The sequence below is a fragment of the Takifugu flavidus genome, chromosome 9 (assembly GCF_003711565.1).
Source record: "Takifugu flavidus isolate HTHZ2018 chromosome 9, ASM371156v2, whole genome shotgun sequence".
In the NCBI taxonomy this organism is placed as follows: Eukaryota; Metazoa; Chordata; class Actinopteri; order Tetraodontiformes; family Tetraodontidae; genus Takifugu; species Takifugu flavidus.
The window spans coordinates 2,558,847-2,583,708 of record NC_079528.1 but is presented as its reverse complement, the minus strand read 5'-3'; the positions used below and the strand labels follow the sequence as shown (position 1 = coordinate 2,583,708).

Here is a 24,862-nt window from a genome sequence, read left to right as displayed (position 1 = left end):
ACTCACCACTGGAAACGGTTTCGCAGCGTTCAGGTTGGCCAGTAACATCGTGACGCTGTCGTTGTACCTCTCGGGAAGGTTGCAGAGGATGACTCTGAGGTCTGCGATGAATAAGCCCGCGCACAAGTCCTGCCAAGGAGCAAAAGTTTGGTTAGCAATGTCCTCTACATCCAATCCCAAACTATCTTTAGTGCCATGTATGTTGTTAGTGTTGGAGGAGATGAACGTCGTTGTGACCATCCATGTGATCATCTTCTGAGAGTTCCACATCTACTGCTGCTTGAAATCAACTGCTACATATGTTTGTTTTTATATTCTCTCACTAAAATGCCGCTATCACATTATTTTAAGATGCCTGTAATATAATACGGATTTTATCATATTGTTTGTAATCGGCCTTATAAATACATTTTTTTAAGAATGATCTGTTTTGATATTAGCAGAGGTCAGTTATTTGTACATGCATTTTATCTTGAGCTTCCATCTAAGTGTTAAGGCTGTCTTCTCCTAATCTTAATGGTGAAACTGGGCATTTCATGATTAGTTACTTATTATGTTGTTGATTAAATATTTAGGTTAATGATAAATCATTTGCCTATTCAGCAGAACAAAAACAGCCATAAACTTACCGGATTTTCAGACATGTATTTTGATGGCATGTATACTCTGGTGGTCTGTAAAGGAGGAAAAAATTCTTTAAAAGAAGATATGAAAAATGAAATCTTGCCTGAATTCCTTAAATGTGAAACAAGTGTTCCAATTAAGATGACACGATAACACCAACAATCATACTTACAGTGTTTGGATAGTTGTCCGACTTGAGTTTGTCATTGAGACGCGTCAATCCATGTATCATCTCTGCTTTCAGAGATGATACATGGATTCTCTGCATGCTGTAGCAGCTGTAGCAGAGGTGCAAGATGACAACAAGGGATATTACGCTCTTCATACTGCAGTCAGATAGCTCTCTCTCTCTCTCTCTTGCACTCTTCTCTTTATTTGACTTGAAAGTTCATCTGCCCTTTTATATGCAACAGAGGAAAAGGAAGTCCTTTTTCAACTTCACACCCAGACCACTGGTTTCTTATTACTCATTTTACTATATTTGAAATTGCACTCTTGAAGAAACCCATTTCCATGATCTCTACCTGGACAGGGAATGCCCAGTCTTGTTCAGCAGCATTCTGTTAGAAGACCGTTTAGGCATGATAACAAGACCCTACTTGTGAAATGTTGTTTCTCTCTTTTTTCTTTATCTACTTAAAGTCACAAGTGCACCAGTGGCCTATTGCTGTTGCATTATTACTTCAGTCAAAATATTTTCACGATAGTTTCAATCTTGATAGATGAATTCAGAGTGAATTTTGCTCCGGATGTGTCCTCGAGGTTGTGATAGTGTGACAGATGTACATATGCAGAAGCAGACTCTACATCCAGGGCAGGTTACATAATCAGAATATGCAGGTTTACAGAGAATACCTGAATGCATCGGAGGCATTTGGTCACCCCAACATCAAAAAGTATTTTTATTTTTCTCAGTTCTTCCTACACTCCTACATACCCCAGTTAATACCAAACAGCCCTGGTTCCTATAAAAGGCCTCTTTAACACAACACGCAGATATGCCACTTAAATGGGTCACCGAAGATAATACTCAAGAGTAAGAATCAACTAAAGGGTTGCTGGTTGAGGCAGAACATGATTCCAGTTAGAGAATCAAGGCGCTTACGGAGAGAGGGCTGCGTGGATTTGGCTGAGGGATCAGGATGGGTCGTTGACTTGAATGGATTTTAAGTATTTTATTCAAAATTTGAGTCCGGGCAGGATGCTTAAAGCCCTACAGGTTCCAGACATGGTAAACTTGAGGCCGATGCCCAGTGTTGCATACACAGAGGCGAGTAACATATATTGTGGTTGATCAAAGGGATAGTAGTAGCTGGGGGATCAGCATCACTGGACCTCAACTTCTAGGTCAAAATTCTGCTCATGACTCACAGACTTGTCATCTAAGAGATGAGCGGGTGCCATCTAATGTGTAAAGGAGGATTTATTTTTATCATCCTTCCTCCATTGATAGGTGGAGGTATATGTATTTATATTAACGTGTAAATATTTAGGTGGGGGGATTTGATTTTTTTCAATTGGTTCCTCCATCTCAGATAGTTTTAGAACTTTGACTCAGTGGAGATAGAGCAGTGGGAAACCCCAGCATGACCTGAAGGATTCTTTGTTATTGGTTTCACCGACCATGACCCATAAAACCACAAGACCTACAGTATGTAAATATTTTATATGTCAGAGATTTAAACTGATCTTGAGAAGAATTTGCTGGCTTATTTGGGACATGAGTGAGGGCCTTGTCTACACAGTCACCATGGCAATAGCTCCTAGGAGCTGCATTAGGACGTTCCTGTCATGGCAGCAGCTGAAGAAACCCTCTGTGGGTCATTATATTTACAATTTTTTTTAAATCAAAATTAAACCAATTTTGCATTTGTTTTCATTGTCATCGAATGGTGCCAGCAAATTTAGCTTCCAGAGAGGTCTCCATGGAAATACAGAGTAACATATTTGTGGCTCCAATATTAACTAACAATATATACAATATATTAACCTTTGACCTCACCCTGAAATATAATAATACTCTTTAGCCTGACAGGTTGAGTGAAGGCTCTAAGTATGAATAAGTGACACCCACACATGCAAGTACACACACAAACACAAACACTTACAAATGCACGGACATCTGTGCATGCATTCGAATACTGCTGCATCGAAATACACGATCTATATCTATGCAAATCTATGCAAACAGAATTTTTATTTGAAGTTTGATTTGAATACATTTCTTGTAAACTTATCTTTGTGTCATCATTTGTTGAGATCCAGTGACTCATGGGTTATTGCCTGTGGCGTAGTGGTTGCGGCCTTTATCATCACGGAACTAAATCCGTCAGATATGTGCAAAGGAGGTGTGAAAGTTTTGTGCGCATTATTGGCTTGAAACAGTTTCCACGATGAACCGACCCTTGGCGATTCTCATTCATTAACACACAGAGTGGTAATCTGTACAATTGAAAGATAAAGTAAAAGCGATCCGATAATAACAAGATATAACCCCCCACCCTCGAATAGACACGGATTGTGGATGTGTTAAAAGTTTGTCTCTTTAAGTCGCTCAAAAGGTTTTGATTTTTTTGTGTGTGTGTGTGTGTGTGTGTGTGTGTGTGTGTGTGTGTTGTGTGTGTGTGTGCATGCATGCATGTGTCTAAGTCTGTGTTGAGTGAGTCCGGGAGCGCTTGGGGTGGAACCTGTGAAAGATCGTGTGAGGATAAAATGTGATTCTTGTATTTTCCCTCAGAGAACATTGAACCCTGACCTTGGCCTATCTATAATCATAGGTTAAAGAAAGAAACTCCAAAAACTGTAAGAGCACAGCTAATGGAAAGAAAAACCCTATTCCTGGTACGGAGGACCCAACAAATTATTAAAGAACGGTGGAAGATCTTTGCGTGCGTACCTATAAAAGGAAGTGAAAATCAACATCAAGAGAGAACTCTGCATCTGCTTGAACGTCAAGTTATGTATAAAATAATAAGTGCAGCACCAGACAGTCCATGCAGATATAAGAGCGTAGCGTCAGAAATATATGCTTCCATTTCTGTTAAAGACAAACACTTGTGTGTAGTTATTCAGTAAAATGGAGGATGGGATAAATGTGTAAATAGAGAAAAAAAGGAAAGAAAATCAAAGCTATTCCTAAAATCACATATGTATTAAGCTAACATCAAACTGAAAGAATAATTTTGTCAAAGTGAATGATGCATAGGCTTATTCTTGCATTTTTTTCTATTATTTATATTTAAAATAGCACTTCAGGAGGACTACACCATTCAATTTCAGGGGTTAGGGTTAATGGAGCCAACCCCTTTTTACAGCTGTCTTTAGGCTACCTGAGCCTTGCAGGCCCAACTTTACTAATATAATATACACAATGCTATTTTGATTGTCCAGTGCAGTCTTTGAAGAGTTTAACACACTGCAGTATTTAAATAACCTGACAGGAAGCAGGGGCCACATGTGTGTGTTTTTAAAGAAGGAAAACCTCTGAAATTAAAAACTAAATAAAATTAATTCTGAAATTAAAAACTAAATCTTAAAATGTTGGGTTAGGCTATCACTGTGTAAAAAAAAAAAAAAACCCTGGAGAATATCAACATTCGGTCTCTTCTAATGTCTTTCTCAGTTGACAGGCTTAAAAGTATGTCTCTGGGCTGTGTGTGTGAGAAAAACTCCCACACGGACGCAGATTTGAACTCCAGACCTTCTTGCTGGTTTTAACACCAGGTACCACTGAGTTGAGGTACTACCCCTTGAGCAGGACTTTCAGACTGGATGGGTCATGGTTGATGACAGATATCATCCTCTTCTTATTGCTCTGCGGACTGTTTGTTGCAAATCTCCTTCTCTGACATCAGGACGATGCTCAATCCTTCAGCCTCGCAGATCTTAAATTCCAAAACCATTTTATTCCGACTGTCGGCAGATGTGCTGTGAACCGAGGGTGGTTCCTCCTCCTCTTCCTCCTCAAAGTCATCTGGGTAGTCACACTTAGCTTCATCTGACTCAGCCAAAACATCTGTAAAAGATAAAGAATCAGCTTAGAGATCTACCACAGAGCTACCATATCAGACACATACGTTTTTATGACTTTTGAAGCCAAAAATACTTTGCGATGAATTACATCTTTTTTAAAATAATGCTTAAATTAAGTTTAATGCAATTTGGTTTTAATACTTGATTAAATTTAACATTTAGACAGACAGACAGGCAGGCAGACAGGCAGGCAGGCAGATAGACAGACAGACAGACAGACAGACAGACAGACAGACAGACAGACAGACAGACAGACAGACAGACAGATAGATAGATAGATAGATGTTCACCATGTTCCTCATCTCCACTGAAGTCATCAGGATACTCATTGTGGTCTGATTCTACAGCATCCTCCTCCTCCAAACTGCTGGAACTGTTCTCCAGGTCTGTTTCCTGTCCTGACGTGACCTCACACAGATGTGGGTTCCTCGTCCTGGCATCAGTGTCACAGCTCTCCTCAGAATTCTCGCCTGTGCTGGACTCCATCTCTGTCAGTCTGAGGGATCCCGCGTAGTTCTGCACATATGCACTGTTGAGTACGCAGCCTGCGCTGGGCCTGTTCTCTGGGTCCAGGCACAGCATTTTGTGGATCAGAGTCGCGATGCTGTCAGAGAACACGTGTGGCACAGCCTCGTACTCTCCTCTGGTGATCTTGTAGAACAAACTCAGCAGGTTTGTGGATGAAAACGGAGGACTGAGGGCACAAATCTCATACAGAAGACAACCGAGAGCCCAGATATCAGACTTGGAGCTGTATGGGACGTCCTGACAAAGCTCAGGGCTGAGGTAATGGGGAGTCCCAATACAAGTGGATGCCATATCAAATGTGTTAGTCATCAATTTGGATATCCCGAAGTCACCTAACTTAACTGTACCTTCCTTTGTCAGCAGGACATTTGATGTTTTAATGTCTCTGTGTAGTATTTTAGCTGAATGTATATAATCTACAGCCATGGTGACCTGCACAAACCACCTCATGATGGTGTCTTCAGTGAAAAACTGCCCTGGCTTCCTCTCTTTGACCCTGTCATCCAGAGTCCCACCATGACAATAGTCCATCACAATGTGAACACATCCCATACCCACAAAGGCCTCACTGCATGTTACTATATGGGGGTGCTGCAGCCTCCTGATGATTTCAGCCTCCTGCAGGAGCTCCTCCTTGGATTTCTTTGCGGCCTGTGCGTCAGCGACTTTCACCATCTTCACTGCGTGCAGGGTGCGGAGCTGCAGATGCCTCATGAGCAGCACATCTCCTGCTCCTCCGCGTCCCACACACGAAACAAGCTCGTACTTCTCCATGTTGTGGAACTACAGTCAGAAATATTAAAAAACAAACAAACAAACAAAAAACAATGTCAAAAGACTGCAGCAACACCGATGTCAACTCAGTTTGTGTACATTCTTGTTGCCGGGGCAACCACCACGCTTGCGAGCATGGCGCGATTAGCGCCGGGAGACATTACAACCTGTCGGGGGCGTGACAATGTCAGACCCAAAAGTGAGAAAAATGAAAAAAAATCCACCACAGTGACACATTTTTGTATAAATGCAACATTCGCAAATGTTGATTTGTTAAAAAAAATTCTAAAATGTAAATTTGTTTCCAGCTTTGTAAAAGTGTTTTGAACCTCTCGGCCACCGTAGTTATTAGTTCAAGTATAAAAGAATATTAAGACCAAAATATGGCATCACTGCACCCAGTGCAATAAACTTTGTTATCAGTTTAGGAAACACGTATTTTGGGAGGATATTTCTGCATATTATCACAGATCACTGAGTGTAAGTCTCGTGTAAAATACTTTTTATCTGTAAAATAACATAACATTTTGTTATGTGAAAATAACATAATATAATATAAAATAAATATTGATATTTCAGTTATAAAGGTCGTTTGTAGTTTGGATGTAATTTTTTGCTACCCTGGCTTAAAACAATTTTTAAGGAAATGTCGCTTTACCCTCCAGAACAGCAGGTGGCGGTAAGTAAACGTCACATTGTTGCCACCGACCCTAAAACAAGATATCGTGGAAGGCGCATGCGCAGGTTTATGAGCACGTTAACAATTGTTGGTGCGGTTTTGTTTTTGTTTTCATTATTTCGTGAATTCTACTAAACATTAATCTAAAATGCCACCTAAAGGAAAGGGTGGTAAAGGTGGCAAAGGTCAGTGTTTGTTTGCCATTCTGCTCTTAGCTGTGTCTAGTGGAATGTTTGCTTTAAGTAAAACACATTTACTAGCAGATGAAGATGTACTCCGATAAAAAAAGGTTTAAAATAACACCTAATAATCTCGTTATAGCGTTAATGGTGGTGGAGTCTTCACTTTTAATCATGTAAAATCGTTTTTATTTTTAAATTATAAATTGTTACACAGGAGGAGGAGCTGCTTCTGCAAGTGCAGAAGCTGACAAGAAGGAAAAAGCTCCCAAAGGAGGCACTGCTGTGAAGGTAACATGTCATACATGTAGTTCAATCTCAGAAGTCATTGTTTGGAGCTCAGCTCAATTTCTAGTTATTGGCCACAAATGACACAATGCTGTAAAAGTGTGTAAAGCTGTAAACACACGCGTCTGCTCCATATGTCACTATGTGTACAAAGACTGTCATCTCCCTTAATTTTCCCAGTCATCGAAACCTAACCGTGCATTTACTGTCTTTTTATCAGGTTCGGCATATCCTTTGTGAAAAACATGGAAAATGCATGGAGGCGATGGAAAAACTAAAAGCAGGAGTTCGTTTCAGTGAAGTTGCATCGCAGTACAGTGAAGATAAAGCAAGACAAGGAGTAAGAATTTTTCTAGTTTTTTTAAGTTGACTCTATTGACCCCATCTGGCCTTGAAATTCAATTATACAATCTTATAGAATGACAATAAAGTTTTCCTTTTCATGTCAAGTTTCCCTTTTCGTGTCATGGTTTGCAACACTTGTACTGCATTTATGCAACTTCTTTATTACTATTGTGTGTAACAGGGTGATCTGGGGTGGATGACACGTGGTTCGATGGTTGGACCTTTCCAGGATGCAGCATTTGCCCTGCCTACCAGTTCCATGGATAAACCCGTCTACACAGACCCTCCCGTCAAGACAAAGTTTGGGTACCACATCATTATGGTAGAGGGGAAAAAATAATTGTGTCTGTGTGTGATATATGATGAAAGTGATGTTTTACACATCAAGAAAAATAAATGATTTTTGGCCCTTTGGCACTGGTTAAAACTAAGCCACTGCATAATTATTATGGTCAAATTCACAATAACAATATGTATCTTTATAGATATTACTAGGTGAAAAACAAATCTTTAAATGTTTATTTTGGTGGAAAATGCTTTGGTGATGTGGAAAGCTCTGTATCCATTAAGATGCACTGGACCCTATCATAATAGGCTTCTACTTAACCAATTGTGAAAAGGTAACTCAATGAACTTAAATGATGTGTACAGTTGCGACATTCACTAATTTAAATGTAGACTAAATAATCCACCTGGAGGGAGTATTTGGCAAGTTTAAACTTTACATGCAGATAATTCATTGTATTGTATTTTACATATTGCTGTCACTGGAAAAGAAATTTCACAATAAACAATTTTGTTCAAATATGTGAAATATACAGGAGGTGACGTGATCAGGGGAAAAGACTACTGACTCCACAGTTTTCCAGAAGACAATCATCAACATCTGAACATCTGAACAAAGAGGATTAAACACAATAGGACATTGCTAAAAAAGCTGGCTGCTCTCACAGTGCTGGATCCAAGTACCATCGTGAAAGGGTGACTGGAAGGGAAAATGCGGTAGAAAAAGGTGCACAAGCAACTGCAACCTCGAGAGGATTGTGAAACAACTCCCATTCAAGAATAGGGGGGAGATTTACAAGTTGTGGATTGCAGCTAAAATCCTTTGAGATGAGACTTTTGAAGAAGAGGGAATTTTCCACACTCTAGAAGGGTTTAGTGGAGTCATATCTCCTGCTCCTGCTGGTGCACACTCTGCACTATTTAAAAAAGCAAAACAAAAACTTGAGGCTGCTTCTATTTCTGTTTCAACATTTACATATGAGAGCTGGTAGTGGATGACACAAAACCACTGCAAATAACTGCTTGCAAATATCTAAAGTATGTCACATTCCCGCCGCTAGGGGCGCTACGTTATCGTGGCTCCAGGCGAAGCGTCGGGAAAAGATAGTTGACATTTCCGGTTTGCTTAGCTGGATGATTGGCGAAGTAAGATGGCGGCGCCAGAGGAACCAGAATTATCTCAGGCGCAGACCGAAAAACTCCTGCAGTTTCAGGTAGACAGTCCAAGTGTTGCACGCAGCAGTTCTCAATTTGTAACCCATTTAAATGATTTGTTAACGCCAATGCTGACTGTCTGTTAATTTGTCGGAATGTCCGTGTTTAAAGGCTGTTTGCCTGTCAACTTCGATAACGCTGCCCCTCAGCCGTCAACTTGAGTCGGAGCTAACGCGGCTGGCTAACGTTAGCTAATCTATCTTGGAAGCTAACAGACTTCAAGGGCTACAGATAGACTTGATGTGGTAATTATGTATCAATATGTGGACATATGCCCTCAAAATGCTTTTCATCAGTGTTGCTGGCGGGGCATTATAGCGTATTTTGCGAATTTATTTGGCTGTAAACTAACGCTCCCCCAATAAACAACCCGAGAATGCAAATTAGCATATCACACACATCGAGCTGTCACTAAAGTTTAATGGCAACAGGCTTTCATCATTTTGCTCGTACAACTAAATGGCGACCATCGAGTTGTGGTTTCGCAAATCTGAAGAAATACGTGCTTCTGAATTACCATTTCATATCAACATTGTATTTTGTGTGTGTGTGTCCGCAGGACCTTACTGGTTTGGAATCAATGGACCAATGTCGTCGTACATTAGAACAACATAATTGGAACATAGAGGTAAAGCCACACGAGTTTATCAGTTTCCTCCGTCTGATTCGTTTAAAATATTCTCATCCAATGTGCATCTCCCAGGCTGCTGTACAGGACACGCTTAACGAGCAGGAAGGAGTGCCCAGTTTGTTTAACCCTCCACCACCCAGGCCTTTGCAGGTCAATACAGCAGACCATAGAGTTTATAGTTACATAGTGTCAAGGCCACAGCCCAGGGTAAGTCTGGAGCACTTCAATTTCCTGATATCTGTAAATGATGATCAACACGATTTTATTATTGTTCATGGTGTTTTAGTTTTAGGGCAGATATTGGAATATATGAAGAAAATACTCCATGTTAATCCCTCTACGGATGTGTTTACTCTTTCCAATTGTTTAAATTGCTTTATTCTCCAATGGTTATTTACAGGGACTACTAGGATGGAGTTACTACTTGATAATGCTACCTTTCAGATTTACATATTACACTCTTCTGGACATATTCAGGTAATCTGGGTAAAATGAGTGGTTTCTAAGTGGTAAATGTGAAATTATGATTGCCTTGCTAAGCATGTTTTTATTTCTCTTTCAGGTTTGCGCTTCGCTTCATCAGGCCAGATCCCCGTGGTCGTGTGACAGACCCCGTTGGAGATGTTGTGTCCTTCATTCATGATTTTGAGGAGAAGTATGGCCGTTCTCACCCTGTATTTTACCAGGGAACATACAGTCAGGTGAATAGAAATATAAGAACATATTTGTTAATAGTATGTTAATATTGGTTTTATTTCATTAACACGTTTGAAGCTTTTGTTTTTCAATGTGTCATTAAAATGTTTAGGCACTGAACGATGCCAAACGGGAGCTCCGGTACCTGCTAGTGTACCTTCATGGTGATGATCATCAAGACACGGATGAGTTTTGTCGGTATGGTAGCTTTACCTTTATTTTACGCACTTTACGCACTCAGGAGGACACATCAGTTGAACCTTAATGTTATTAATGTAGTTGTCTGTTTATGAAAGAGGAGTTAAAGATTTGTTTGTGCATTTCTTTGTAATTTCCCAGCTCTACGTTATGTACAGAAGAGGTTACAATGTTCCTCAATACACAAACGCTGTTTTGGGCCTGCTCGACCAGCAAGCCTGAGGGCTACAGAGGTATGCTGCTGTATAATGTATTCTTTATGTGAAAAGAAGATGAGAAAAAGATTAAACTGGTTAAAAAAATGAATAAACTGCCTAAGACTCTACCATCATGCTAGCCACATACTTTACATTAAATTATTGTAAAGAATTCTATGCTGTACAAGCACAACAAAAAGACTTTACATTCGCTTCCATGACTGAAGTGTGGCTGAATTTATATATCTGGATAGATTGATCATGAAGTGAAATCTACCAAACAAAGAATATATCACTATACTACTTGGTTTGCCATAGTTTCCCAAGCGTTGAGAGAGAATACCTACCCATTCCTGGCCATGATAATGCTCAAGGACCGTAAAATGACGGTGGTCGGCAGACTCGAGGGGCTCATTCAGCCAGAGGACCTCATCAATCAGCTCACCTTCATCATGGATGCCAACCAAACACATCTGATGTCGGAGCGCCTTGAACGGTAATAAGGCCACTGGTTCTGTGTAGTTTGCTGACATACACAAAATATATTTGCCCAGAGCCAGAACTCGCAGGCTGAAATTCACTTTTTTTACAGGCAGATAATGAATCTCAAACTGGAAAAATATGATTTCTGGTGCTGTGGCTGCAGCACTTTTGTCCAGTTTAAATTGTTTTACGGGAACTTTGTAGGGCAATTAGTTAATGAATTGAAGTCTTGAACAACTAAATGGAATTTTATTCAATATCACCCTGAAACAGAATGTTCCTGATTTTTATTTTTTTAATATGCTATATAGGTGAAAGAGAAGTCTTGTGCACTTCTGTCTTTCACCTATATAATGTATATAAAATGTGAGTGTGTCAAAGGACAACGACAAATAGTCCAAATGTACACTTAATCCTATGTAAGTTTTTAATGTTTCTTTCATTTTGTCTGCATTAATTTGCATGTTTGGGAATAAAACCAAGCAGCCGTCTGTCTGATGTCCTTCCAGTTCAAGGCATCATAGTGTAATGAGTTTAAAATATGGGGAATAAGAGTAATTTAACTGTTAACATACACATCTTTCCTATAGTCTGTTTTTTTTTTTGCCTATTGTGCATAGATTTTGTATTGTTAACATATATTTGGTCATTTTAGTGTACTTCATAATTATTACCTTTGAACCAGAAGGATTCATAGCATTAAAACCGACGTTTTCAACTCTCAGGGAGGAGAGGAACCAAACGCAAGTGCTGCGGCAGCAGCAGGATGAGGCCTATCTGGCATCTCTCCGTGCCGACCAGGAGAAGGACAGAAAGAAAAGGGAGGAACAGGAGCAGCTGAGGCAAGAAGAGGAGAAAGTCCGGCAGACGGCTCTGGCAGAGGAACGCAGACGACGAGTGAGTCTCATTTCCTATTAAATCTGTTCAAGTACACAACCAGACAATTTTCATTTGTCGAGTACAAATAAGTTCATATTCTCAGAATCAGTCAGCGACACATTAGTAGTTTGAGCATTTCTAAAATATTTTGTCTTGGAGGGTTGGTTTTTTTTCCCCCCCAAAGTTCTCCACAAATAGCAGTAATTCTCCAGTCTGTGTGGATGGACTGATGCTGAACTGGAACAGCATGTGACAAAGCTAAAATAGTCTTTATGGGAAAAACATGTGGGGATGACTGAACCGCCAGTCTGGACACACATCAAAGTAGACGCAGTTTGACTGACGTGCAGACAAGAGTTCTAAATAAGTTGTGGTTTTCTCTTTAACTTCAGACGCTGGAAGAGGAGAAGGAGAGGAAGTCTGAATGTCTCCCCCCAGAACCACCTGTGGACGATCCAGAAAGTGTCAAAATAGTGTTTAAAATGCCCAACGACACAAGAGTAGAGAGACGGTTCCTCTTCTGGCAGTCTCTCACAGTGAGTACCACTGTTTGTGACCTTGTGTTCAGACCTTGGGTCCAGCGGGGTTAGCCGCAGAGCCTAACGCCTCTTTCTGTATTTTTCTGTCGCAGGTCATCTACGACTTTGTTTTCTCGTTGAAAGAATCCCCGGAGAAGTTTCAGATAGTGACAAACTTCCCTCGCCAAATTCTGCCATGCCTCCCAACCGAAGAGCAGCCCAACCCACCCACGTTGAAAGAAGTGGGACTCAGCCGGACCGAGGTCCTTTTTGTTCAGGACCTCACGGACGATTAACAGCAGACATACCTCCTCTGTGGAAAACTCCTTTTCCTCCATTGCTCAACCGCTCCCTTTTTTTTCTCCCCTTTTTTGTTTAATGGCCGTTATGCACAAGGGATCATTCAGATAAAATCCTCACAGGGGAAAAAATAAATTAACCACCCTGCATCCATTTCTATTTTAGTTGTTTACAGGGTTCCCAGTAGCCTGAAAAGTCTTGAATTTTATCAAATAAATATATCTTGAGGTCTTTCCTTGAACTTGTCTTTTTATCAATGTGCAGAACCTTGTTAAATTCAAGTATGGTAAAGAGGGAAGGGCACGTGGAAGGTGTAGAATGTCGTGGTCCAATTCAGCTTCATTTTTAAAACCAAGGTTCAACATTTACTCATGCTTCCGACAGTGATTAAAAGCAAGTCCGTTTTACTCCTGAAATCCTTGAGGAAGTTATGGGAACCCTGTTGTGAGCAGTGGTTTGTACATATGTTTGATATTTAAAACTCCCAGTTTTTGATTTCGGCTCAGCATCTTTAAACGACCAAATTCCGACCGGTCGCTACGTCCAGCAGACAGCCGCTACGGCTTCTAGTACGAGTGCAAGTACCGTTCCTGGGGTCGCATATAGGAGCCTGGTCTGCCTGTAACATCTTTAATAGGGTCATGTAAAGATGTCATTTTCCAATGAAATTAAAAACATTTTAAAAAAATTCAGGGAGTCGGAACTGATTCACATCCTGAAGAGGAGGCGTCTTTCCCAACCCGAATCAGAGCAGACGGGAGCGGCGTTGGTATACATCATACATTTATTAGTGAACAACCCTTTCAAATCAGCCACAACGATTAAAAAAAATATGATTGCACTACTTGATAAAGCATAACTAGCAACTTTCATTTAAAAAAAGTACAAATCTTAAAAATTTCAAACAGTATACAGATGTATATATAATACACTAACTAGTTATGTTAAATGCTACAAACAATACGATTCCAATGGAATGAAAAATTATAACATTGATAAGAACCATTTTCCTATATATAATATATATTAGTTGTTTTCCCCCAACCCCCCCACCCCTCAATACAAACATGGAAAAAATGAGGTAACTGTAAATGTGCAAGTACCAAAGCAAAAATATCTGCCTCACACAGAACACATGCCCCTGGCTCTGTTGGCGGGTGGGTAGTCCGGTGTTCAGGCGAGGACCCCGAGGTGGCCAGGGAGAGTTAAGAACAGTAAACCACTATCCCACCACAGCAAACGTCATTGGTAAACAATAAATGGCATCTACGGAGCGATCGATCACAAACCCTAAATAAAGTTTAGCTGCTTATTGGAACACATCTTTGCACCACACAAGCTGTGAGATTATTCAATAACTCTTAACAGAAGGACTACAAGACTCTATTCTTAATTTTCGTTACCTTATTAAGTCTTAATGGGAGTTTTTTTTAAATGTATTTAATAGGGTAGCTGGATATTGTCAAATATTTACTCCAAAAATAGTGCTAAGATTAACATGAATAAAGGTATCTATATGTGAACAATACATTTTAAGATATTGATACACAGCAAGAGCCTGACAGGCAGGTACACACTGAAAGAATATGACAACACTTAAAAGAAAATCCCTTAAACGATACTGATTTTCACTGACATTGTTCAGGGGTAGTATTAGTATAACATGCTGTAAGAATACATGGAACCCATGACAAACTATTGCATTCACGCGAGTGATTCTTCATAGCTAAAAGCAGAACATCTAGCACCTTTTCACTATGGCTTTTGATAAACTACAGTAGTTTCAGAGCATGTAAATTTCAGTCGCCAGGGCAGAAACAGTAACACAAAGGAACTAAGGAAGTCTGGATTCGAGACCCGTTTGCTTTTTTTTTCTTTTTCTCATTTTCTTCTCCTATAAAATGATGTTAGCGCAATAAAATCTTGTAGTCATTCAGTTCTATTACAAATGTGTGCAGTACAATGCATGGCAGTTATCAGCTGAGCGTTAACGTCCAAACCCCCTGAACCCCGAAGCCAACTAGAGCTAAAAATCAGTTGGGATCTGGTCGACGAGCATGCATGTTGTGCACCGTTAAATAGGTCCCCGTCCGATTTTGAGATGTCCCCGGCTATAACACACTTGCTTTGTTGTTATTTTCGTCTTGTTTTTTTTTTTTAAATCATGCAAACATCTTAAATAGATCTGGGAGTGAGTTCCTGTAGGTAGAATAGTGCGCGTCATTGGCACGGTTAGAAATGGGAGCACGACTGCGATGTTGAACATATGATCAAGTAGAACAACTAAAGTCAAATAGGTTTGGAATAATACACTTGTTATGACTTGCAGTGTACATTGCTTATTCTTAGTGAATATTAATAACATGTACTGATATTTTTTTCTTGCATGCCTATCTTTAAATGACGTAATATCTATTTCCAACAACAGAATATTGTAATCGGTTATATTAAATTATTTATGGTCTGAGGAAAATGACCAAACTAAATTCAGATATACCTTTTTAATGGTGTCCTTTTCTTTCAAAAATGGATTCTCCTCCCTTATTTTTTTTTAATATACCGAGGCCCTGAGTGATTTTTTTTTTCAAACTTACAATATATGCCAGCGAATAGATATGTACATGTAGGTTAATTCTCAAAGCTGTGGGTTTAACTCATTAAATGGCTTTTTTCTTAAGGGTGGCACACACATCAAAACTCACATTCACTTTAGGAAAAGGAGGAAAAGGCAAGATACCTTTACAGGAAAAAGCAAAGGTTACAACTGCCTGTTAGTGCTTATTGGGGCAGCTGAGAGTTAATGCAAAGCAAAAGTCCATCTGTTGCTATTTAGCCTCTCGCCCCAAGTGTATCCTGTATTTATATATATTTTTTTTAAAAAAAACTTGTTTAGGTGTGAACACAAGCAGGGAAATAAAGGTCTAACAGTGTTTCTATACCAATGAACACTCCAGATTCTGCCTTTTTGCGTCCTGATCGACAGTCGGCCTTTCACGGAGCGTCACCAGTGACCTCTACGCGTGTTTTCAACATTCTTATGTCTTTATCTAAAAGCATTCACGCTGGAGTTACACATACAGTTGCTCTTCTACAACACCATGGCCTAAAACATGACCTAATAAAGTCACCGGAATAGAACTCACACCACACACAAACATTGTTAGTGCTCAAGCTGTTTCCTTCAATGCATTTTCTTTAGAGGATAAAACCAATAAATAAACATTCTCTTTTTCTTTTTAAAAAAAATGACACTTTTAAAACAAGTGGAAATGACAAAGTATTTTCAGGGTTATTAATAGGTTTGTGCTTGTCACGGTCAGAAGAAGGCAGATCTGAACTATTGAACAGTATAGGCTATAGCTGGATATTGGATGTGGCTCACAAAGAAATAAATAAAAAGCCCAGTCTTCCTAAAAGGGGAAGAGAGTGCGTTTAAAACAAGCCACTCTACACATATTGCTTTCTGCACAGACCTCCAGGAGAGGACTCCCATCCTTTAAACACAGTGAGGGTGGAACCACATGCTAGTCTTTACCTTATAGCACGCTCTGGATAAGCAAGCAGTTCTTTTAGTATGCTTCTTTGTATCTTTTTTTTTTCTTTTTTTAATTTGATCATTTTGGTGGCAATAGTTGATAAAAATATTGCTAGTCTGAGTTAACAGTTCATGCAAAAACTAGCATGCTGCCCTGTATCCAGTGGTTACACAATGCATTGGCTCTGTGAACAGGACAAACACACGCGCCCAATTCCACACGCACACACACACACTTGCCAGAGGAACAATGCTGACACGGAGGTTGGATGTAGCACTTGTGCAGTTACGCTAGGTGACCTTGAAAAAGATGCAGTCTATTAAACAGTGACTGCTTTTATACAGCTCTGTTCCAGAGAGGATAATCTTGGGTAACAGTTACCCCACAGTTGCACGTCCCATCGCTTGCAGTCCAGAACATCGGGTTTGAAAGAATCTGCATTTCAACACTGCGTGTGACACGTTCACAAAAGCATCGCTAAATCTAACTTAAGGATTAAAAACATGCACCTACGCTGTTGGCGCGTTAGCTCTGCAAACAGATACTCGCGTTGAAGTATTTTTCTGCTCATTGCACAAGATCTGCAGCTCACCGTCCTCCAGCCCGCTGAACTCACCGCTCTCTCTCCAGGACTTTACTACTCATCACCACCGCAACCAAATCCACTAAATTCAAATGAAACCCAGGAAACAGAAGCAGCAAAATAATGCATTGTGGGGAAACTCTTTGGAATAGGCAGTGGGTTTCATGAGACTCGGACGATGAAGCACAGCAGAGGTACGAGGGCTCCAGTAACATTCCTGGATTACTTATTTCTGAGGGCAGGGCAGGAGTCTTAGGTGGTTAAGCTATACTGGGACAGATTCTGCTGTGTGCAACTTTTCCAGTTCACCGCTCATGACAAGACAGTTCTCACTGCACCTCTCGGTGCACGTCCGATGCGTCAGCCCGGCAGATGGGACAAGTGCGATTGGTCTGAAAGTAAGCCACACAAAACACGGGTTAGGAACATATGTAGACGCTATATGAATGCCGCATTACTGGAATCCACGTACCTTTAACCATTTATCCACGCACTTGGCGTGAAATTCGTGGTTACACGGTAATACCCGAAGTAGCTGCCTACACTCAAAGTCACTAAAGCACACAACACACCTGAGGGGAGGAGACACGGAATGAGAACCATCATTGTGAGAAATGTGAGTTTTTGCTGGGAGAATGAGAGAAGAGCTTACAGCGTTTGTTCAGACAGGTGATTTTCCGCGTTGAACCTGTAGGACGGAAGTTGTTCTATGTCTGCTTTTGTAAGTCCACGTGGTTTTGCCTCACCCAACCTCTCTGCCAGATTCAGCAATGCCTGCAAGGGCAAAGCAGTACAGATCTGCCACATCTGCATATTGGGAGGTGGAACAACCACCAGTGGTGCAACAATCAACATAAACAGTCTGGAGCCAGAAGCTGATGAGTAAAGTAATAAATAATGTAAAGCCACGTTTACCAGTAATGTAATACATGTGATGCATACGTGTTTTAACTACAAAACCTTACACTGACCTCATAGTTCTCCATTTCCACATCATCTACATCCAGGTCCAGGCTGATTGCAGGACCCACTGCAGTTGGAGGCACAGGAAGCACTGACCTGTGCAGATGCAAATGTACAACCTGTTGAAATGTTTGCCTTGGGTGGAGCTGAGCTGAGAATGTGACTATAAAAATCTTTAGTCTAAAACAACAGTAAGAGCTTAACAATCAACAGCACAGATTTAGAGTTGACGTCAAGACTTTGCGCAGTGATATATTGGAGATGTAATTTCACCCCTGTCCAGTAGATGGAGACAGAATAAACGCTCTATCTTTGATGTCAGCATAATCTTGGATTTTTATTTAGCATAAATACAATTTACAAAAAAGAACCCCAAAAAAACAGCCCAAAACATAACACGTTGTCTTTTGAGTCAATTAGCTCAAATTTCAACAATGATGCAGCGAAATTGCCCGTCTTTAAACCACGTCCGTGGTAAAAACTTGAACTGAACATCATACAATGTTAGGGTACTCACAGGAAGTCAGGGAGGAAGCCTGGGTAATATGATGGGGGGGGAGGAGGAGGAGGGAGAGGCTGCTGCAACCGATACCTCTGCCCGCTCACTCGCCGGGGCAGCATGTGGGGATATGGCTGTGGGTAAACACAGAAATACAGGACGCAACACGATCACATTACATTTTTGATTCACTTTTATTCCTAAGCGGTACCTATTGATATTTTTGTGCAAACCTTTTAGCCCTAATAGCTATGCTATTGTCAGTATCTAGGTTCTTCAACAGTAACAGTAACTGGTAAATAACAGCCTTACCACACCGAAGGGAAGCTCTGGATGCAAAGGCTCTTGAGGAAGATACTGTAAGGGCAGAGACGGAGGCAGCGCTGGTGGGTGATGAGAAGGAGAGTAGGAGAATGTCCCTAATGGGTGTTGGTCCCCTCTTAGGTCAACGTCATTTTCTACCCTCTGTAGAGGCTGGGGGAAAAAAAAACCAAGTGTGATGAAACAACAAGTGTGCAAGCGAGCAAACTACAAAACCTGCGACTGTAGGGAGGGCTACTCACCATGCGTGGGTGCTGAGGCTGTAAAGGGACAAATTGGCTCAAAGGAGTAAGGTGCGGTGGCTGGTGGGGTGTTACAGAGGGGGCTGGATGCAATACAAAATGCTCGCTGGAGATAAGGGGCGGAAAGGCTTGATACGACACCGGCATGTGCTGCATGGTGCACGCCTGTATGAGCTTAGACGACAAAAAACAACAAGGCAGACATAAATTTAAGAGAGTCTAAGGTCATTTTCATGTATCAAGTATCACCAAAGGAGCCACCAGCTAACACATCACATTTGCTGTAAATTGGCAATAAAACATGAAAGCATGTAATGAAGAGCAGTGATGAATCACATAAATTCAAAGCACTGGCAGTGTTGCCCCAAAGCATCAATAAGAATCTACTTCAAGAAACAAGCTCGACAAGAAAATCTTAATTCATGTTGCTAAACTTTTAAATGCCTGTTCTGTTATCGACTGTAAGACCTGCACAAGCAGCTAGGTAATCACGAACAGTGACAGACTGTATGGCTGGTATGGTGTGCAACATGGATGCCACTGACATTTGGGCTCTTCCTTTTTAAACTCACAGGAGGAGGAAGGCAGCAGAGCAGAGAGAGCTGTCCGCTGAACATTACCGAGCATGCTGGGAGCTGCTGCGTGTTGCACCCTGGAAGGGGCTGCCCGGTGTGAAGGGGGAACCCGTGGGTCGTCACCGTTGTAACAGTGTATGATATTGGTACTGATCCCTGGTGCATCTTTTAGGAAGAGGAGTAGGGTGGGGGAGATCAGTTAAATCAATTCTCTCAACAAAACAGTTTGGCTGTAGATAACAACTTTTATCTGTGACCAGAGAGCATCGTTTGGATACATCTGAGTTTAGATCTGCACATATTTATCCTTCATCTGTCACCTGGTCGTGTAGATCCACCATGATGGGGCTCTGGTGGGGCAGGGGAGCAGCGGGGTGAAGCATGCGTGGTGGTGTGCTGGTGTGGTTGTACTGTCTGGACTCATCTAAAGGAACCTGTGGGTGGTGTTGGGAGAAAATCAGATGATGGAAGTTCTCATCCTGGACCAGGGAACTGAACAGTACGGGTCTGTCTCGTCTCCCCCAATGGTGTCGCTCTGGTGGGCTGGGACATCACGCCAGAAAAAAGGAATAATTGTCAATACAGCTGCTCAGCAGGTCAGTACAGACTTTCAATGATTAGCAAGCCAAAATATCAAAAGCTGACATTGGTTTGCTACTATAGGTTTCTTACAGAAAATGTATTAAAGACATTTTTCATGTCTGAGGTGAGGTTGGAATTTTACCTTCTCCTGAGATGCACTGGAGCGTTGCAGGGCTCTCCAAGGAACCTCCTTGGATTTAAGGGGGCTGTTGGTGGCAGCCTATTTACTGCTATTTCCCATGGTCGCATTGGTGACGTCGTGCAAACGAGTCACACTCTGGGAAAGGAAAACTGTACAGAGGAGGCACTTGTATGTTGCCTCTGATTGTCGTAACCCTGTGGAGAAAACAAAAGGGACAAACTCAGATACTTATAAGGTCAACGGAAACCAAAACAAAACCGTGCAATGCAATTGAATAAGCCACTATGTAAATCAGTGTTCTCATTGTGCTTTTGTGAGTAGTGCATATACAGGAAGTCAATTATTTTTCCTAATATAAAAGGGTTGAAATAAAAAGCAACTTATAATGTTTATTGCTCTGAACCACTGTACCATGCTTGCACATTACTGCATTATGCAAATTGTAAATACACTATATACAGCTTCATATTCTGTAGACTGTTAAATATTTGCTTGCAAAGACAAAGATAATGTGCTAATTTTGTGTCTCTATTGCTGTTAAAGACTATTTCATTTCCTCCAGGTCTTAAAAAGGTCATCCATAAATCTATGACCATACGGCAATTTTCTTAAAAAAACATTTGATGTGTCAATTAATAAATGACCGAGTCTACTACCCGGATATAAACTTTATTACCCACAATAGTCTGCTGTGCAGCTTATATCATAAAAAACTAAGTATATTCTGCAGGAACATTGTATTATTGTAAACCGAGTACAAAAATGATAATGAGACTTCTGTATTGTAAAATCAACTACACTCATAAAAAAAGGTCAAAATCTAAAACATTCAGCGTCGTCAGTAGGAAGTTTAATGTTTACTACAGTGATATGCATTCGCCCATTACAGGTTTACCTAATTTAAATATAATTATGCAAGTCTGCTAAAGCAGTAGTTAAAATCTTGGCCACCAACAATTACACGTATCAATGTATCCTGGGATTCACTATGAGGCTAAAAATAATGTAAATTCGGTGTTTTTAAGGCTAACTATGAAATGTGGTAGCTTCGGGGCTAAAGTGAACAGGGGTCGCTGTGGCCTGCCTGAACAAAAACATGGAGAGCCATGTGCTCCAGAGACAAAGCAACAACAAAAGAGGTGGTGAGCAATCACGGCGTCTGGCTACCAGACAATTAACTGGACCACAGTGCTCCCAGCGTGTCTTGCAAGACATTTTTAAAGCTGTAGACAGATCGCTTTGAAAACGATGTGTTCGTTGGTAAAACTGTTTTATTTCTCAAAAGAAAAATACGTTTGCATATTCGACAACCGTGCTGAGGGAGAGCGGCTAATCTTAGCCATGCTAAGCTATCGCTTTGTTCAAGCAAAACCAAAACCTACTCAAAACACAGGTTTAAATTGCAGATCAACCAGCAAGTTTGCCATTCTGGCACCTGAAACTTCAGGACTTCCTGTTTTGCTCATGTAATGTGTTACACACACACACACGCACAGGAAAAACCGTTAGCTAACAACAGCTGGACAACAGATACTTTCAGTGAGTTTGCTTGCTCGCAGTATTTGCATGCGTCGATAGGTCGCGTCCTATCGGGTTATCCTAGAGTGAATCCCCGCTGAACTGACAAAAAAAATCGCATATTGGAAAGAAATCTTGTATTGGTTACCTGAATACGAACCAAGCGACGTTTCCTCCAACTAATTTCCAACAATGTCGCTGCGATTAGCTTGCTATGGCTAGCAAGCTGACACGCGCTCTCAATTGCAGTGGACAAATATCATCGGTGTGTCCAAATCGCAAAAAAAATAACGTGTCCGGTAACGGCTTCGTCGGAGCAGGACATGGAGTTAAAGACGTGCAAATGAAGCTTTAGCTTTCCAGCGATACAAACTCTTCCTTGGCGCGAGCATTTCGTTGACATGCATTGTTAGGATATAAAGCCACGCCCCCCTTCGCAGATTGACCAATAGGAGCGCAGCTCTGCTCCAAACACTTTGGCTTCAAACAATTGCTGCAATGTATCAAAACAAGCGTTTCCTGTTGTTGAGTGGAGCTTTTAAAGAAAAGGCTTTTTTAAAAATGTCAACATCCACAACAACAATTTTTAACCAAATGCCCCGAAGCTAAATGTTAAAGGAAAACTGTCCGTCTTTGTCCTCCTGTTTACAACATGCTCTTTTATTCCATGCTACCATGACATTACTTACATGGTCATGTTGCTTTAGAATCTGGTGATGTTATTGCACATGGGTTCAAATTCCATATAGTCCAGTAACAAATTAATTAAAATTAAACTAATTTCAGATATAAAATAAGAAAAACAAGATGATTTTCCTCCTTTTTTGTATCAACGAACTTGTGCCCACACAAACACACAACTTGACCCACAACAGGGTAGGGAAAGGACATGAAACCACAAAAAGGAGCCATAGGGGATATGGAGGCACAACACACCTCTTCGGAAAGAATAAAAATATGTTCACAAAGGGGGAAGAAAAGTCACTGTTTTTCATAAACAAAGAAAATAACCAGTTTTGTAATTTGTCCGTTGATTTGCAGACCTTCACCCTGTGCAGCAATGTGGCAATTGCACTGCGATGTATTTCCTGAAATAGCACGCCATGGAGCTGCGTGCTGACTTCCTGTTTCAGGTGATATGTTAGAGCGGAAGCCTCAAGTGTGTGAAGACAGATTGTAAAAATAGATTATGTTAATATTCCTCAGCACCCCTACAAAGTGAAAAGGTCAAACATTTTCAGTGCAAGCACCTGCTAAAATCCAGCTTTAACATCACTATGCTGAAAAAAAAGTTTGGTCTCCACTGACACATCTGCAGTATGGCAAAATCCCTTCACGTGTAAGAATTCTGACAGTCAGATAACATTTAGCTGTATAGAAAATTTTGGTTTGCGCTCCAACATAATCACCCAGAATGTCTGTAGCTCTGCTGTGGCCCATAGCCTTGACTGTCACTTGAGGCCATGGTGTCCTGCTGTAGTCTACCCAGCTACCCAGTTATGTAATATTGCACTTGCATGATCAAGTGAGAAAATCCTCCATCACCTGTATAAGGCTGTGACATTCCTCAAATGTTCCACAGACCAACGAATGATGCCACATAAAAATATTAATAGCATGTTTTCCCCATGCAAAACCTCCAAATCCACCTCGTAATAAGTGTTTTTTTAAATAATAATATTATTATTAATAATAATAACAATAATAATAATAATAATGCTTTTTTAACGCTTTACGACGAAGCATTTGAACATATCTCCTCTTCTTAATGCACTTACACATCCATGCAGCCAATAGCTGCACCAACACGGCAGGAGCTATGCAACTAAACAGACTAAATGTAAACATTACAACATCGCTGTCGGTAGCAGCAAAACAAGGAGGGGCTGGAGGTTGAGGATGACAACCCGAACAACCCGTCGAGCCGTCTGCCAGAGACGCGCACCGGGGGTCCGCCAAACTCGGCAAAGACGAAGCAACAACAAGTGGAGAGACGCCCTCACCTGATTGTTAATATGCGAGCATCTGATCGCTGTTATTTGCCTTGCAATGTTCACATCTCGTCAGGTTAAGTGCGGCATCCTGGTCAGCTGTTCCCGTGTGGAACATTCCGTGGGTCTCACCACTGCCGTAAAAAAGGTGCCCAGCGTCAACGCTTCGGTCGACTGGGCCGAACCACCCGGGTGTTTCGCGGCTTTGTCGCCTGCTAGCACTTCAATTTTTCCCCCTTTGTCGAAGATTAGTTGTCAGACATGAAATTGCAGCTCGGCCGCGGATTTTATTTTCAGCTGTGCCGCGCTACACCCCCGTCCCTGCGTCTTTCTGGAGCAGAGAGCACGCCCGCCGCGCTGCCATCTTTACCGTAATCGACTGAACGTTCTGACCCGTAAATATAGGGTCGCCCATTTTTATGTTTTACTGTACAATCGATGATTGTGTAACACTTTTTCCATCAGTAACCAACAGCCATGATGGGACTAAAATTCATTTAAAAGTCTTGATCCGAACGGATGAGCAATAGTTCCTCTCAGCAGGCTGCTCCCAAAATAACTCATCCACACATCCCACATGTTGGCATTAATTTGTTGGTCTGCTACCCAAAGAACCCGAAGAAGGTGATTCACCGTGGAGCTAATCTCGTCTCTTAAATTTCAACCAACACGACGATGTATCTTCTGTTCTCCTTTTGTCTAAATTATATCAGAAATCTGTGATGTAATAATCCAGCCCAAACAACTTTATTCGCGCAACATGTGAACGCACACATTTAAATAAAGTAAAATAAAAAGTAGACAAAACAGTGTCTTAAACCACACAGACAACGAAAGACAAAAAACCCCACAACCCTTTCTTTATTATGTATGTATGTGAGTATTATGAGATTTAAATGTTTCTAGGGTGGGGGTCATTTTAAAAGTCAGTGCTCATATATACATTTGAAAGAATGTGAAAAGCAGAACAGCAAATCCAAATGCATAAATATTTGCACTTTTAACACACATTTGTACATTTTTTTCGTCTCAAATTAGCATCCCAAAACAAGAGAACAC

General features: G+C 40.9%; 4 protein-coding genes across 6 annotated transcripts; 2 read left to right on the top strand and 2 right to left on the bottom strand.

Annotated features, from left to right (window-relative positions):
- Window positions 1–3,565: 3,565 nt before the first annotated feature.
- Window positions 3,566–6,194, bottom strand: nek12 (NIMA-related kinase 12). The gene is made up of 2 exons (XM_057043049.1): window positions 4,947–6,194; window positions 3,566–4,639 (listed from the first exon to the last, which is right to left on the bottom strand). The coding sequence occupies exons 1-2, from the start codon at window positions 5,956–5,958 to the stop codon at window positions 4,431–4,433; spliced, it is 1,221 nt and encodes a 406-aa protein (XP_056899029.1). The 5' UTR covers window positions 5,959–6,194; the 3' UTR covers window positions 3,566–4,430.
- A 469-nt stretch (window positions 6,195–6,663) lies between these two features.
- On the top strand, window positions 6,664–8,243 carry pin4 (protein (peptidylprolyl cis/trans isomerase) NIMA-interacting, 4 (parvulin)). The gene is made up of 4 exons (XM_057042654.1): window positions 6,664–6,822; window positions 7,034–7,107; window positions 7,325–7,444; window positions 7,631–8,243. Exons 1-4 carry the CDS (start codon window positions 6,786–6,788, stop codon window positions 7,787–7,789), a joined length of 390 nt encoding a protein of 129 aa, XP_056898634.1. The 5' UTR covers window positions 6,664–6,785; the 3' UTR covers window positions 7,790–8,243.
- Window positions 8,244–8,798: 555 nt separating this feature from the next.
- On the top strand, window positions 8,799–13,092 carry faf2 (Fas associated factor family member 2). The gene is made up of 11 exons (XM_057042649.1): window positions 8,799–8,948; window positions 9,509–9,577; window positions 9,653–9,787; window positions 9,981–10,057; window positions 10,143–10,281; window positions 10,389–10,474; window positions 10,616–10,707; window positions 10,990–11,167; window positions 11,880–12,051; window positions 12,426–12,569; window positions 12,665–13,092. Exons 1-11 carry the CDS (start codon window positions 8,886–8,888, stop codon window positions 12,845–12,847), a joined length of 1,338 nt encoding a protein of 445 aa, XP_056898629.1. The 5' UTR covers window positions 8,799–8,885; the 3' UTR covers window positions 12,848–13,092.
- Window positions 13,093–13,617: 525 nt separating this feature from the next.
- On the bottom strand, window positions 13,618–24,125 carry rnf44 (ring finger protein 44). 3 transcript variants are annotated; one of them, XM_057042650.1, is made up of 11 exons: window positions 23,816–24,125; window positions 20,295–20,488; window positions 19,891–20,113; window positions 19,568–19,735; window positions 18,996–19,169; window positions 18,745–18,906; window positions 18,451–18,566; window positions 17,942–18,029; window positions 17,623–17,744; window positions 17,443–17,542; window positions 13,618–17,362 (listed from the first exon to the last, which is right to left on the bottom strand). In XM_057042650.1, the coding sequence occupies exons 2-11, from the start codon at window positions 20,399–20,401 to the stop codon at window positions 17,300–17,302; spliced, it is 1,323 nt and encodes a 440-aa protein (XP_056898630.1). In that variant the 5' UTR covers window positions 20,402–20,488; window positions 23,816–24,125; the 3' UTR covers window positions 13,618–17,299. The 3 variants fall into 3 exon arrangements, with proteins under 3 accessions (XP_056898630.1, XP_056898633.1, XP_056898631.1); XM_057042653.1 differs by having other exon boundaries at window positions 19,616–19,735; XM_057042651.1 differs by lacking the exon at window positions 23,816–24,125 and adding an exon at window positions 21,961–22,263.
- Window positions 24,126–24,862: the final 737 nt, after the last annotated feature.